Source organism: Ranitomeya imitator, chromosome 1 (assembly GCF_032444005.1).
Source record: "Ranitomeya imitator isolate aRanImi1 chromosome 1, aRanImi1.pri, whole genome shotgun sequence".
Classification (NCBI taxonomy): domain Eukaryota; kingdom Metazoa; phylum Chordata; class Amphibia; order Anura; family Dendrobatidae; genus Ranitomeya; species Ranitomeya imitator.
The window spans coordinates 17529905-17546885 of NC_091282.1; the positions used below are offsets into that span (position 1 = coordinate 17529905).

General features: G+C 42.0%; 1 protein-coding gene across 1 annotated transcript in view; it reads right to left on the reverse strand.

Annotated features, from left to right (window-relative positions):
* LOC138658245 (uncharacterized) overlaps positions 1 to 16981 on the reverse strand; it is a 39573-nt gene continuing 22592 nt past the window's right edge. Inside the window, exons 7-12 of the mRNA XM_069745740.1 lie at positions 5451 to 5512; positions 5277 to 5363; positions 5056 to 5100; positions 4292 to 4508; positions 4038 to 4188; positions 1 to 1175 (exon numbers count right to left, since the gene is read on the reverse strand). Coding sequence (XP_069601841.1) covers positions 377 to 1175; positions 4038 to 4188; positions 4292 to 4508; positions 5056 to 5100; positions 5277 to 5363; positions 5451 to 5512 — 1361 coding nt within the window. The 3' untranslated portion in view covers positions 1 to 376. The remainder of the gene's footprint in view (positions 1176 to 4037; positions 4189 to 4291; positions 4509 to 5055; positions 5101 to 5276; positions 5364 to 5450; positions 5513 to 16981) is intronic.

A 16981-nucleotide genomic window follows, 5' to 3' on the forward strand; every position in this document is an offset into this window, starting at 1 on the left:
GACTGACTTAACATTACTTTTATGTTACAATTTATTTTCCTTAAAACCAATACAAAGGAATAATATACATATATATAATATATACATACACACATACAGCAGGAGCGAAAGTTGAGTATTTAGTTCCTGTGTGTGGATGTGGAGTGGTGATTGTGGCAGTCAATCTCTCCGTTCTTGACGTTTTGGGGATAACCAAAGGCACTTTGAAAAAGACTAAATTTCACCCATGAAAGCCTACAAGAGGGACACGGGAAGTGGAAAAGAACAAAGTTTCAGAAAAGGACAGAGAAAAATGGCCAGCTGGCGTAGAGGTAGTAGGAATGACAGAAGGGAAAAGTGAAGAAGAGAGAGAATGAGATGGGAGAAAGCAAGACTTTCAGCGGGGATAGGCCTGGGATGGAGGATGGGACTGGGGATAGGACTGGGAGGGGGGATGGGACTGGGGATAATTATACGATTGGGGATAAGAATGAGAGGGGGAATGTAGCTGGGACTCGTGATGGGAAGGAGTATGGAACTGGTGATTGGAATGAGAGGGTGTATATGACTCAGACTGGGGATATGACTGGGATGGGGGGCGCTGTAGGAATTCCAAAACGGTGCTAAGAAGTTTGAGGCGGCACTCATGTTGGTGCTCTGGAGGCATTAGGTCCATCCAGGGGCTGAGACTTATGAGGTATGGGATATTTCTTGAAGGGGGAAGCGACGTCCCCACCCCCTCCAGCAGCCGATTCAATTCTTCCCTTACAGAAAGGTTCTGTTCTTCCAGTCCCATCATGGCTTCACGTGTGATCCTTGTGAGATCATCTAAGACCTCAAGATGTCTCCTACCGGACCGTTCCCGCCGTAACAATGGTTCAGATTCATTATACATGGCTGACCGATTTGTTCGAGAGAGAGCAGATTCTGGAATTTGACGTTCAGGTGCCCGAGTGCGAGTATGAGGGACAGAGGGTCCGGCTCTAGCTTCTTCCTCCGGGACAACTACATTTAAAACTATTGGTCCCTGAGAACGAGGCACAGAGGGTCCGGCTCTAGCTTCTTCCTCCGGGACGACTACATGAGGGACTATTGGTGCCTGAGCATGAGTGTGAGGGACAGAGGGGCCGGCTCTATCCTCTTCCTCCGGGACCACTACATGAGGGACTTCTGGTGGTCGAGAGCTGGATGTCGTCCTGAAAAGAGGATAAAAATGAATTATTCTACTACTATAATATATAAATGATAAGTGAATGTGAGGAATCTTAGTAATAACGATGTAACCATTAATGCTGTTAACTCTCTATTACAAGTGGAAACAGAGTATTGTATGATGTGGAGCAACAAATGCTCTAAAGGAGAGGCCAGACGACAGCCGGTGTCTAGTGGGAGAGGTGGGAATTTATGAGTATCGTTCAAGAAAAACATGATTTTCATGCAGGACAATGCTCCACCACATGCCTCCAACTACTCCACAGCGTGGCTGGACAGTGAAGGTCTCAAAGAAGAAAAAATAATGACATGGCCCCTTGTTCACCTGATCAGAACCCATAGAGAACCTGTGGTCCCTCATAAAATGTGAGATCTACAGGGAGGGAAAACAGTCCACCTCTCGGAGCAGTGTCTGGAGGCTGTGGTGGCTGCTGCACTCAATGTTGGTCGTAAACAGATCAAGCAACGGACAGAATCTCTGGATGGAGGCGGCTGAGCGTCATCATAAAGAAAGGGGGCTATATTGGTCACTAATTTTGGGGGTTTGTTTTTGCATGTCAGAAATGTTTATTTCTAAATTTTGTGCAGTTATGTTGGCTTACCTGGTGAAAATACACAAGTGAGATGGGAATATATTTGGTTTTTATTAAGTTGCCTAATAATTCTGCACAGTAAGGCTGGCGTCACACTAGCAGTATTTGGTCAGTATTTTACATCAGTATTTGCAGCCAAAACCAGGAGTGGAACAAATAGAGGAAAAGTATAATAGAAACACATGCACCACTTCTGTATTTATCACCCACTCCTGGTTTTGGCTGAGAAATACTGATGTAAAATACTGACCAAATACTGCTAGTGTGACGGCAGCCTAATAGTTACCTGCACAAACAGATATCCTCCTAAGATAGCCAAATCTAAAAAAAAAAAAAACACTCCAACTTCCAAAAATATTAAGCTTTGATATTTATGAGTCTTTTGGGTTGATTGAGAACATAGTTGTTGATCAATAATAAAAATAATCTCTAAAATACAACTTGCCTAATAATTCTGCACACAGTGTATGTGATATACCAGAACAGTCCTAGCTTGGTGTCCTTTTGGAGGAGTGTTGTAGCAACGATTAACAGGGTTTATTCAGTTGACGTAGCGCTCTCCCCATTAGTATGTATATTGGAATATGTTGAAGATCTGTCTATTGATGAGTAAGGCAAAATCGTGGCGGCACGTATGTTATATATGGCGAGAAAGTTGATAGCCCAAAAATGGAGAGCAGATAAGGAGCCTATGATATCAGAATTTATTGATAACGTTAACTGGCTAGTAAAAGGCATATACCTAAAAAAAAAAAAAAAAAAAAAAAAAAAAAAAAAGAGTTGCTAACCCTAAGTTTGACAAGATATGGGGTCTATGGATTTATGGCTCTGACATCTAGGGAATTGAGGAGATTGCGCCTCGGCTTGCTTTGAGTTTATACGATGCCTCAAATTAAAACTTCTTTGAAAATTAATTAAAATGCTATTAGTGTTTTCACAAGCTATATGTAACTGGGTTGACTATTGTTACTATGTTCAAATATTTGTTCATTTAATTATGCTGGTTTTGTAGAGCCAAGATGTATAAATAACTCATGTTTTATGCTTCTTAAGGTTGAGGGGTGGAGAACTGTGTTTCTCTAATGTTTGTCTGGTTACATAGTAACATAGTAACATAGTTAGTAAGGCCGAAAAAAGACATTTGTCCATCCAGTTCAGCCTATATTCCATCATAATAAATCCCCAGATCTACGTCCTTCTACAGAACCTAATAATTGTATGATACAATATTGTTCTGCTCCAGGAAGACATCCAGGCCTCTCTTAAACCCCTCGACTGAGTTCGCCATCACCACCTCCTCAGGCAAGCAATTCCAGATTCTCACTGCCCTAACAGTAAAGAATCCTCTTCTATGTTGGTGGAAAAACCTTCTCTCCTCCAGACGCAAAGAATGCCCCCTTGTGCCCGTCACCTTCCTTGGTATAAACAGATCCTCAGCGAGATATTTGTATTGTCCCCTTATATACTTATACATGGTTATTAGATCGCCCCTCAGTCGTCTTTTTTCTAGACTAAATAATCCTAATTTCGCTAATCTATCTGGGTATTGTAGTTCTCCCATCCCCTTTATTAATTTTGTTGCCCTCCTTTGTACTCTCTCTAGTTCCATTATATCCTTCCTGAGCACCGGTGCCCAAAACTGGACACAGTACTCCATGTGCGGTCTAACTAGGGATTTGTACAGAGGCAGTATAATGCTCTCATCATGTGTATCCAGACCTCTTTTAATGCACCCCATGATCCTGTTTGCCTTGGCAGCTGCTGCCTGGCACTGGCTGCTCCAGGTAAGTTTATCATTAACTAGGATCCCCAAGTCCTTCTCCCTGTCAGATTTACCCAGTGGTTTCCCGTTCAGTGTGTAATGGTGACATTGATTCCTTCTTCCCATGTGTATAACCTTACATTTATCATTGTTAAACCTCATCTGCCACCTTTCAGCCCAAGTTTCCAACTTATCCAGATCCATCTGTAGCAGAATACTATCTTCTCTTGTATTAACTGCTTTACATAGTTTTGTATCATCTGCAAATATCGATATTTTACTGTGTAAACCTTCTACCAGATCATTAATGAATATGTTGAAGAGAACAGGTCCCAATACTGACCCCTGCGGTACCCCACTGGTTGTTGTTGTTTTTCCTTTATTTTTTGTGTAAATCTTTATAAAAATTAATAAAAAAAAAAATTGGAATCGGTGTAATTGTACTGATCTGGACAAACTACAAGTAGTGAAATAATGGAGGAGATACTTACAGACGGAGATCGGCGCAGCGGTCCAGAAACCGCAGCATCTCCCTATAGCAGTATAGGGGTCTTCGGCAGGGCGCCGAGCCGCTTCTTTCCTCCCTTAAGTCTCTCATGTAACGGTCCCTGATTGACCGCCACCGAATCAGAATTTTCTCTCCTAGGAGAAAACATATATATAAAAAAATACAATATTAATTGAAAACTATAACATTAAAAATAAATAGATTTCACTGGAGGCAATAATTCCAGATACTACTCACCGCTTCTCCGTCTCTGCTCAGGCGTCAGCTCACCCCAGCGGGTGTCAATAGTCCGGTATATCTTCTCCCAGAGGCGGCGGGTGTGGACGTAGTCGGCATGCCTGGGGTCCATAGAATCCCATAAAGGGGCTCTTGCCTCCACCAGTTGGATGAGGAGTTCGTTGTCGATGTCCGGCCCTTTGTACTCCTCGTCCCCTCGGGTGGAGCCTCTGGAGACCTGGAAACGTAAACATATATCCAAACATGAAATTGGATGGTCGCCAGTCAGACATGAATGTGGCAGATGGGGGAAAGAAAATGGCAAATAATGGGGCCGGGGCCCATTTTTATACATAGACGTAGAAAATTTGCCATCAATCTCGGGACTTCTGAAATCCACGATATGTTACGAGATTGCGAGGATTCCGGGGGCGGCTCCATGGTGCGGGAGATCTATGGTGCCATCTTCCTATTTCTCACAGATCTTTTGGCCAGTGTAAAGTTTTTTTTGTGCTCTAATCTATGATGAGTACATTGAGGGAGGAAAGAAAATGGCAAATAATGGGGCCAGGGCCCATTTTCATACATAGAAAATTTGCCATCAATCTCGGGACTTCTGAAATCCACGATATGTTACGAGATTGCGAGGATTCCGGGGGCGGCTGGATGGTGCGGGAGATCTATGGTGCCACCTTCCCATTTCTCACAGATCTTTTCGCTGGTGTAAAGTTTTTTTGTGCTCTAATCTATTTTGAGTAGATTGAGGGAGGAAAGCGATAAATTACCCTTCTGCGGCCACGTCGAGCACCACGATGTCTCTGGGAAGGTCTCTGCCGCCGGTATGAAGGTTGGCCCGAGGCCGGTTCATTTAGGACAGAAAGACACATTCTTTTTTTTAGAAAGTCTGACGCAATATACGATGCAGAATTTTCCATTTCCAATGGTCGGCCATGATGTTAACTTCACGACCATAATTCATTACTACTACGATAACAATTCTACTCACAGACGTCTCTCTTTCTCCCACCGTGAACCTCGCTGGTGGTGTGGGAGAATCCATAGCGTAAGGGAGCCCTTCGAAGGGTGAAAAACTCTACACACAGGCAAAAAAAACCCAAAAAAACTCAAGGATAATCCTCTTAAGATAAAAAATAAAATCAGTAATAATAAAAAAAATTACCTCAATATTTTGTCGGTGACGTGTAGGCCTGGCGCTGTCAATGGGTGATGACATTTGGGTTTCTGTAAAATAAGATACCAAAATATATGTAGGTGTAATCTGAGGAGATCAGACTTAAAACAAAAAACTTGTCGGTGTAGTATGCAGCCAAAGTCGACTTCTTTTCCTGCTCCTTTCAAGAAAACCCAATTATTTGGGTAGGCAACACTGAAAAATAGTACACCAGCCATGAAACTTACTGTTCTATTGTTTTTGCAGGTTTTCTTGTATTATTGTACTTGGCAGGGCCTGGAGCTTTACAGGGGGGCTGCAGATGCTGCTGGGGTGCTACACGAAATCTAAGATGGTGGAGGCCGGGGGCGGTGACATGAGTTTACTCTGGTCGATGAAGGTGCCTGTCACCTCTAGTGTTCTGGGCACGTACAGCGCTAAAACGTGAATCAGTTAATGGAGGACATTTGGGACGACCGTTCCGGTATGATCCGATTCCCATAGACTTTATAGGAAAATTGATCCGTCTGCTGCCCACTTTTTTTGTACATTTTTTTTTGTTCATTTCAAAAACAGTCACAGAAGCCGCTCCGTGTGTGATTTGTCCCTTACAGTTTGATGGTTGTAAGTTTGAAAGGTAGCCCCAGACCAGCACAGTTTTCTCCGATTCCGGCTGTTAGGGTCTTAACCACCTAGTGACGGAGCAAATTTTGACCTTAATGACCAGGCCACATTTTTGTAATCTGACCAGTGTCACTTTAACTCGTCAATGGATCCCAGTGATTCTGAGATTGTTTTTTCGTGACATATTGTACTTTGTGATAGTGGTAAATATTGGTCGTATATATTTATGAAAATACTGAAAATTTTTGTTAGGAAGTTAGAAAGTTTGAAAGTTTATCGGCAATTTCAAAAATTTTCCCCAAAAACTTTACAAAACCATTTTTTTTTTTTAGGGACCACATTACATTTGAAGTGACTTTGGGGGGGGGGGGGGGGGGGGGCTTATTTGACAACACCATTCTAAAAACTGCACCCTCCAAACCAGGTTAAAGAGGTTTATCAACCCTTCAAGTGCTTCAAAGGAATTAATGGAATGTGGAAGAAAAAAAAAATGAAAATTTAACTTTTTTTCCCCCCCACAAAAGTTTACTTAGGCCCCAATTTTTTTTACTTTCACAAAGGTAAGCGCAGAAAATGAACCCTGAAATTTGTTGTTTCTCATGAGTAAGCAAATACCGCATAGGTATTGAGGCACAGTGCAAAGCTCAGGAGAAGTGCCATATTGGAGTTCACATTTTGCTGGATTTGTGCAATTTCTTCTGAGTACGCAGATACCCAATATGTGGGGGAAAACTACTGTTTGGCGCACGGCAGGGTTTGGAAGGAAAGCAGCACACTGACTTTTTGAATGTAAAATATTCTGGAATAATTAGCGGTTACCATGTCGTGTTTGGAGAGCCCCTCATGTGCCTAAACAGTGGAAACCCATTGTAGAAACTAGACCCCTCAAGGAATGTATCTATGTGGTGAGCACTCTGAACCCATATGTACTTCAAAGTAGTGAAGACACAGAAAATTTTTCGGAGTCTGGGGGATGCTACATCCTTATTCCCAATCACCATTTTAAAACAGCAGCGAAGAATAACGCCCCTTAGCAGCTGCCGTTTTAATGTGTATCAGCATTCGTTAAGGGGTTAAATAACCAATACTATAGTTATAGGAGCAAACAATGAGGAGTTTTGTGGAGAAAACGCCCGGTATACCAAAAGAGTTCGGACACAGAGCCGTGGGTTACAGCACAAATAAAAATAACACGTTCCATGGACAGACGGTCCCCTTCTTCTGGAATAATAATCCATTAACAATTTTTAAAGAAAGTTATAGTGCAGACCACAACCACGAATCTCCGCACTGACGATCTGGCCAATTATTTAAAAATAAATAATAAAAAATTGACCATATCTGACAGGAAATTTTCTCCCAATCCCCTCATACCATGCACTGTCCTCCCTCCCCCACTGCATCTAGTTCACTCTCTGACTTTGAACCAGTCACGGAAGAAGTAATAGGCTCCTTGCATCCTCTAGCCCTATTACTTGCACCAATGACCCTATTCCCTCACATCTCCTCCAGTCCCTTTCCCCTGCTGTCATCATTCACCTAACAAAAATATTCAACCTCTCTCTCTCTTCCAGTATCTTTCACTCCTCATTTACACCAATTACTTAAAGCCCCTCGATCAAAACTGTGCAGCTAACTATAGACCTGTCTCTAATCTTCCCTTCATCTCTAAACTCCTGGAACACCTGGTCCACTCCCGTCTTATCTGCTATCTCTCTTGACCCTCTACAATCTCGTTTCCGCTCTTTACACTCTACAGAAACTGTCCTCACTAAAGTCTCTAATGACCTACTAACAGCTAAATCTAATGGTCACTACTCCATGCTAATTCTCTTGGATCTCTCCGCAGCATTCAACACTGTGGATCATCAGTTCCTCCTCACTATGCTCCGCTCCATCGGCCTCAAGGACACCGTTCTCTCCTGGTTCTCCTCCTATCTCTCTGACCGATCCTTCACTGTATGTTTTACTGGTTCCTCCTGCTCTCACCTTCCCTTTACTGTTGGGGTTCCTCAAGGATCAGTCCTAGGCCCCCTCCTCTTCTCTTTGTATACTGCCCCTATTGGACAAAATCAGTAGATTTGGTTTCCAGTACCATCTCTATGCTGATGACACCCAATTATACACTTCTCCTGTTATCACGCCGACCTTTTTAGAAAACACCAGTGATTGTCTTACCGCTGTCTCTAACATCATGTCCTCCCTCTATCTGAATCTGAACCTGTCAAAAACTGAACGCCTCGTGTTTTCTCCCTCTACTAACCTACCTTTGCCTGACATTGCCATCTCCGTGTGCGGTTCCACCATTACTCCCAAGCAACATGCCCGCTGCCTTGGGGTCATACTTGATTCCGAGCTTTCATTCACCCCCCACATTCGATCACTGGCTCGCTCTTCTTTTCAGCATCGCAAAAACATTTCTAGAATTCAACCTTTTCTTACTTTCGACTCTGCAAAAACTCTTACTGTTTCACTTATTCATTCTCGTCTGGACTATGGTAAGAGGGAGGCCGATTAGTAGAGAGTTACAAAACTCTCCCCCGCTCCAATCTGTCCTGAATGCTGCAGCCAGGATCATATTTCTCACCAACCGTTACACCGATGCCTCTACCCTGTGCCAGTCATTACACTGGTTACCCATCCACTCCAGAATCCAGTACAAAACTACTACCCTCATCCACAAAGCACTCCATGGCCCAGCACCACCCTACACCTCCTCCCTGGTCTCAGTCTACCACCCTACCCGTGCCCTCCACTCCGCTAATGACCTCAGATTAGCATCCTCAATAATCAGAACCTCCCACTCCCGTCTCCAAGACTTCTCACGTGCTGCGCCGATTCTTTGGAATGCACTACCCAGGTTAATACGATTCATCACCAATCCACACAGTTTTAAGTGTGCCCTAAAAACTCATTTGTTCAGACTGGCCTACCGCCTCACCTCACTTATCTAACCATCCCTGTGTGGCCCATTCAATATTTTCACCATAACCAGATTCCTCGTATCACGTTGTCACATGCTTTATGCATGTAATAGCCCTCTGTGTCTGTCCTGTTACACATACTGGTTGGTAACTGGATCATTCAGCTTTACATGAACACCCGATCCTTACACTATAGCCGGTCCAAACAACCAAAGCAATTGTTACCATCCACCTCTCGTGTCTCACCTCTTTCCCCATAGCTTGTAGCTTGCGAGCAGGGCCCTCATTCCTCTTGGTATCTGTGTTTATTGTTATGCTGTAATGTCTATTGTCTGCACAAGTCCCCTCTAAAATGTAAAGTGCTGCGGAATATATGTCGGCGCTATAGAAATAAATTATTATTTTTTTATCTTTTTTAAAAACCTGTTTTTGTAAGGGTGCTGGAATTGATGCGAAACTACAAAATGAAGCTTGGATAAAATTCACAAAAAAAAAAAAAATTCCACTCAAGAGTTAGACATATTGTCTAATGAATAATTCACCACATAAAGTGGCTTGCGAAAGTATTCACTCCCTTGGCTTTTTATCTATTTTTCTTACATTATAACCTGTGTTTAATTTTTTTGTTGTTATCAGATTGGTACTGATGCATCAGCACTAAATAGTCTAAACTAGTGAAGTGAGAAAAATAAAGGTAAACATTTAATTTATGTAATAAAAATTTCTGGTGCAAGTAATTCCCTTAATGGGAACCTGTCACCCCGCCCGACGTTTGTAACTAAAAGAGCCTCCTTGTGCAGCACGGATGCTGCATTCTGACAAGGTGGCTCTTTTAGTTCGGGTCCCTGGCACTGCTGAAATAATCGTTTTTGAAATTTGTGCCTCATACCTCGAAATCACCAGGGAGGCAGGTCTTTCCCCCCCGAATCCAGAAGCCTCCCAGCCGTCACTCATGGCCTCTGCACGCCGGGCGCCGCCTCCTCTTCCTTCATTAGCGTCCCCGCCACCTGCGCTGTTATTTTTTTTTCTTCGGGCATGCGCAGTTGCGCTGCCCTTCGAACTTACAGAGCAGGCGCCAAGAACGCTACTGAAGGAAGAGGAGGCGGCGCCTGGCGTGCAGACGCCATGAGTGACGTCTGGCAGGCGTCTGGATTAGGGAAGAAATACCTGCCTCCCTGGCGATTGAGGTATGGGGGACAAATTTCAAAAACGATTATTTCAGCAGTGCCAGGGACCCGGCCTAAAAGAGCCACCTTGCCAGAATGCAGCATTACTGCCGCACAAAGTGGCCTTCATGATGTTGTTTGGAGATCTCCTTGGCCTTCATGGTGTTGTTTGGAGATCTCCTTGGCCTTCATGGTGTTTGGAGATCTCCTTGGCCTTCATGGTGTTGTTTGGAGAGCTCCTTGGCCTTCATGGTGTTGTTTGGAGATCTCCTTGGCCTTCATGGTGTTGTTTGGAGATCTCCTTGGCCTTCATGGTGTTGTTTGGAGAGCTCCTTGGCCTTCATGGTGTTGTTTGGAGAGCTCCTTGGCCTTCATGATGTTGTTTGGAGATCTCCTTGGCCTTCATGATGTTGTTTGGAGATCTCCTTGGCCTTCATGGTGTTTGGAGATCTTGCTCTTCATGGTGTTGTTTGGAGATCTCCTTGGAATTCATGGTGTTGTTTGGAGATCTCCTTGGCCTTCATGATGTTGTTTGAAGATCTCCTTGGCCTTCATGATGTTGTTTGGAGATCTCCTTGGCCTTCATGATGTTGTTTGGAGATCTCCTTGGCCTTCATGGTGTTGTTTGGAGATCTCCTTGGCCTTCATGATGTTGTTTGGAGATATCCTTGGCCTTCATGATGTTGTTTGGAGATCTCCTTGGCCTTCATGGCGTCGTTTGGAGATCTCCTTGGCCTTCATGGTGTTGCTTGGAGATCTCCTTGGCCTTCATGGTGTTGTTTGGAGAGCTCCTTGGTCTTCATGATGTTGTTTGGAGATCTCTTTGGCCTTCATGGTGTTGTTTGGAGATCTCTTTGGCCTTCATGGTGTTGTTTGGAGATCTCCTTGGCCTTCATGGTGTTGTTTGGAGAGCTCCTTGGTCTTCATGGTTTTGTTTGGTTAGTGGTGCCTCTCGTTAATGGTGTTGCAGCCTCTGCGGCCTTTCAGAAAAGGTAAAGTGTATATACTGACAGACATGTGACACTTAGATTGAACATGGGGGACGTCCTGTCACTAAGCATGGGACTTATGGAGGGAATTGCTTGCACCCAAAATTTTTAAGAACTTCACAGCAAAAGGGGTGAGTACATATGCACATGCCAATTTTAAGTTATTTGATCCCATAAATTACATTGTTATCTATATTTTTCTCACTTTACCAACTTAGAACATTAAGTGCTGATGCTTCACACACAAAAACATGTACACACAGGTTGTAATGTAAAAAAAAAAAAAAAAAAAAATACGGGTAAAAAGCCAAGGGGGTGAATACTTTTGCAAGCTGCTGTACAGTCATGGCCAAAAGTATTGCCACCCCTGCAATTCTGTCAGATAATACTCAGTTTCTTCCTGAAATGATTGCAAACACAAATTATTTGGTATTATTATCTTCATTTAATTTGTCTTAAATGAAAAAAACACAAAAAAAATTGTCCTAAAGCCAAATTGGATATAATTCCACACCAAACATAAAAATGGGGTGGACAAAAGTATTGGCACTGTTGGAAAAATCATGTGATGCTTCTCTAATTAGTGTAATTATCAGCACCTGTAACTTACCTGTGGCACCTAACAGGTGTTGGCAATAACTAAATCACACTTGCAGCCAGTTGACTTGGATTAAAGTTGACTCAACCTCTGTCCTGTGTCCTTGTGTGCACCACATTGAGCATGGAGAAAAGAAAGAAGACCAAAGAACTGTCTGAGGACTTGAGAAACCAAATTGTGAGGAAGCATGAGCAATCTCAAGGCTACAAGTCCATCTCCAAAGACCTGAATGTTCCTGTGTCTACCGTGCGCAGTGTCATCAAGAAGTGTAAAGCCCATGGCACTGTGGGTAACCTCCCTAGATGTGGACGGAAAAGAAAAATTGACAAGAGATTTCAACGCAAGATTGTGCGGATGTTGGATAAAGAACCTCGACTAACATCCAAACAAATCCTCCCAAGAAATTAGTGCAAAAAGACGATATAAAATTAATTATTTTATTGAAAATTAGATAAAATAAAAATATATATCAATTATAAAAATTAGTCAATATCACAGCTGATGAAAGCACATACAATGATAAGTATAAAGCTATAAGAACATATAACTAATGTATAAATATAATACCGCCAGGCGATACAAAAATATATATAAAAGACTGTAAGCAGCAAAACACAAAGCCCTCAAGAACATATATATAGTAAAAAATATAAAATATAGAATATTTTATTATATATATATATATATATATATATATATATATATATATATATATCTACACAGCAGCACAAAATTATTATTACCAAACAATGTATATAGAACAAAGTGCATAAGTGCTGTGCAAAAAAACACATATAACAAAAAATATATCCAGAAAATACATAAGGTGCCACAAAAATGGAAACAATAAATATATGAAAAAAGTTTTTTGACATAAAGTGCAATAATATGTGCAATGTTGCAAAATCTAGGAAAACCGCAAAAAAATTACTAAGGTGCAAAAGTGCTAAAAAGCATGTTCCATTGAAGGGCAACCTATACAAGATACTCCGAGAGTGTTATATACTGCTGGAGATATATAAAATGTAACACAATCACTGTAACTAGTTACAATAAAGAGACCATCTACATATGAGGAACTGTACAAATTTGTGACTTTATTTCCTGCTAGGCGCTTGCAGCCTTACCATATTGAGCACTTCAACACTTTATATAGCCCCTAGGAGTACCGTATGTAGATGGTCTCTTTATTGTAACTAGTTACAGTGATTGTGTTACATTTTATATATCTCCAGCAGTATATAACACTCTCAGAGTATCTTGTATAGGTTGCCCTTCAATGGAACATGCTTTTTAGCACTTTTGCACCTTAGTAATTTTTTTGCGGTTTTCCTAGATTTTGCAACATTGCACATATTATTGCACTTTATGTCAAAAAACCTTTTTCATATATTTATTGTTTCCATTTTTGTGGCACCTTATGTATTTTCTGGATATATTTTTTGTTATATGTGTTTTTTTGCACAGCACTTATGCACTTTGTTCTATATACATTGTTTGGTAATAATAATTTTGTGCTGCTGTGTAGATATATATATATATATATATATATATATATATAATAAAATATTCTATATTTTATATTTTTTACTATATATATGTTCTTGAGGGCTTTGTGTTTTGCTGCTTACAGTCTTTTATATATATTTTTGTATCGCCTGGCAGTATTATATTTATACATTAGTTATATGTTCTTATACCTTTATACTTATCATTGTATGTGCTTTCATCAGCTGTGATATTGACTAATTTTTATAATTGATATATATTTTTATTTTATCTAATTTTCAATAAAATAATTAATTTTATATCGTCTTTTTGCACTAATTTCTTGGGAGGATTTGTTTGTTAACAGTGCTAGACAAAGTATATTTTGCATACAATTGGTTGCTTATCTGATTGGATTAACATCCAAACAAGTTCAAGCTGCCCTGCAGTCCGAGGGTACAACAGTGTCAACCCGTACTATCCGTCGGTGTCTGAATGAAAGGGACTGTATGGTAGGAGACCCAGGAAGACCCCACTTCTTACCCCGAGACATAAAAAAAGCCAGGCTGGAGTTTGCCAAAACTTACCTGAAAAAGCCTAAAACGTTTTGGAAGAATGTTCGCTGGTCAGATGAGACAAAAGTAGAGCTTTTTGGGCAAATGCATCAACAGAGTTTACAGGAGAAAAAAAGAGGCATTCAAAGAAAATAACACGGTCCCTACAGTCAAACATGGCGGAGGTTCCCTGATGTTTTGGGGTTGCTTTGCTGCCTCTGGCACTGGACTGCTTGACCGTGTGCATGGCATTATGAAGTCTGAAGACTACCAACAAATTTTGCAGCATAATGTAGGGCCCAGTGTGAGAAAGCTGGGTCTCCCTCAGAGGTCATGGGTCTTCCGGCAGGACAATGACCCAAAACACACTTCAAAAAGCACTAGAAAATGGTTTGAGAGAAAGCACTGGAGACTTCTAAGGTGGCCAGCAATGAGTCCAGACCTGAATCCCATAGAACACCTGTGGAGAGATCTAAAAATGGCAGTTTGGAGAAGGCGCCCTTCAAATATCAGGGACCTGGAGCAGTTTGCCAAAGAAGAATGGTCTAAAATTCCAGCAGAGCTTTGTAAGAAACTCATTGATGGTTACCGGAAGCGGTTGGTCGCAGTTATTTTGGCTAAAGGTTGTGCAACCAAGTATTAGGCTGAGGGTGCCAATACTTTTGTCTGGCCCATTTTTGGAGTTTTGTGTGAAATGATCAATGTTTTGCTTTTTGCTTCATTCTCTTTTGTGTTTTTTCATTTAAGACAAATTAAATGAAGATAATAATACCAAATAATTTGTGATTGCAATCATTTTCAGGAAGAAACTGGGTATTATCTGACAGAATTGCAGGGGTGTCAATATTTTTGGCCATGACTGTATATATGTTTTCTTTGGTATGATCATCATCAAACTCTGCAATAACTAAAGAAAACCTCGCTGCCACCACCAGTTGTTTACTGGCAGATACCCACATGTTGGATTCTACCTGGACAGTTGCTGGTCAAGGATAGAATCGGATGTGTATATATTATATGTTCATGGTGAAAGTGCCCAAAAAAACGGCATAGCTGTCATCGTCTCGTCCATCAATCGACAGTCAATTGTGTGATTGTTCGGACAATTGGTTGGTGTGGTGAAACATCTTCCTCGATCTCTCTGCCGCATTTGACACTGTGGATCATCAGCTCCTTCTCACTATGCTCCGCTCCATAGGCCTCAAGGACACAGCCCTCTCCTGGTTCTCCTCCTACCTCTCTGACCGCTCCTTCACTGTATCTTTTGCCGGCTCTTCTTCCTCTCCTCGTCCCCTTAGTATCGGGGTTCCGCAGGGCTCAGTCCTAGGCCCCCTCCTCTTCTCTCTATACACTGCCCCTATTGGACAAACAATCAGCAGATTTGGGTTCCAGTACCATCTCTATGCTGATGACACCCAATTATACACTTCTTCCCCCGACATCACCCCTACCCTAATTCAAAATATCAAGGATTGTCTGTCTGCTGTCTCTATCATGTCCTCCCTCTACCTGAAACTAAATCTCTCCAAAACGGAACTTCTTGTGCTTCTCCCTTCTACTAACCTCACTCTACCCAACATCGAAATTACCCTGGAGGGGTCAACCATAACTCCGAACTTTCCTTTACTCCCTATATCCGATCACTCACTCGCTCCTGTCACCTGCATCTTAAAAACATCTCCAGAATCCGACCTTTTCTCACCTTTGAAACTGCTAAGACTCTTACTGTCGCTCTTATTCATTCCCGTCTGGACTACTGCAACTCTCTTCTGATCGGTCTCCCTCTTACCAAACTTTCTCCTCTCCAATCCATCTTGAACGCGGCAGCCAGGGTCATATTTCTGTCCAGCCGCTTCACCGATGCCTCCATCTTGTGCCAGTCATTACACTGGCTACCCATTCGCTACAGGGTCCAGTATAAACTCATCTCTCTCACCCACAAAGCTCTCCACAGTTCTGCACCGCCTTATATCTCCTCTCTCATCTCTGTCTACCGCCCTACATGTGCCCTCCGTTCTACAAATGACCTAAGACTAACATCCCCCGTAATCCGAACCTCGCACCTCCGTCTCCAAGACTTCTCTCGTGCTGCGCCAGCTCTCTGGAATGCACTTCCCCAGACGATCAGACTGATACCTAGCCCAGACCTATTGAAAACCCATCTCTTCAAACAAGCCTACCACATCAACTACTCAGTAAACTAACTTTGCCCTGTTCCCTCCTTCCAAATATTACCCTGAATCTGCCCCCTACTACTCATCTGTCTCCACACCCTCCATGCACATGATAACTGCACTTGATACTTGACTATTGCACTTAAACACACGGGCTGATGACCGGATCATGCAGCTTTATATGAAAATCCCTATTTATTATAATTGCCAGACCTGAAATAACGAGCAATTTTCACCTATTGTGTCCCCCCATTTCCTTGTAGATTGTATGCTTGCGAGCAGGGACCTCACCCCTAATGTCACTGATTAAATTGTCTTAACTTGTACTGAATTTGTCCCCGCTTAATTGTAAAGTGCTGCGGAATATGTTGGCGCTATATAAATAAAAAATTATTATTATTATTCCTGATCTCCTTGACGATCACCTATTGTGACTGGTGGATCCTGTGTTATTTACTATCTAACAGGCGATATCAGTCATTGTACAGGAGGAGGAGGTGAGCTGTGACATCACCTATTGCGAATAGTGGATTCTGCGTTTACTGTAGAGTCATCATTATAATGGAGGAGGTGAGCTGTGACATCACCTAATGCGGATAGTGGATCCTGCATTTACTGTATATAGTCATCATTATAATGGAGGAGGAGGTGAGCTGTGACATCACCTAATGCGGATAGTGGATCCTGCATTTATTGTATATAGTCATCATTATAATGGAGGAGGAGGTGAGCTGTGACATCACCTAATGCGGATAGTGGATCCTGCATTTATTGTATATAGTCATCATTATAATGGAGGAGGAGGTGAGCTGTGACATCACCTATTGCGAATAGTGGATACTGCATTTACTGTATATAGTCATCATTATAATGGAGGAGGAGGTGAGCTGTGACATCACCTAATGCGAATAGTGGATCCTGCATTTACTGTATAGAGTCATCATTATAATGGAGGAGGAGGTGAGTTGTAACATCACCTAATGCGGATAGTGGATCCTGCATTTACTGTATATAGTCATCATG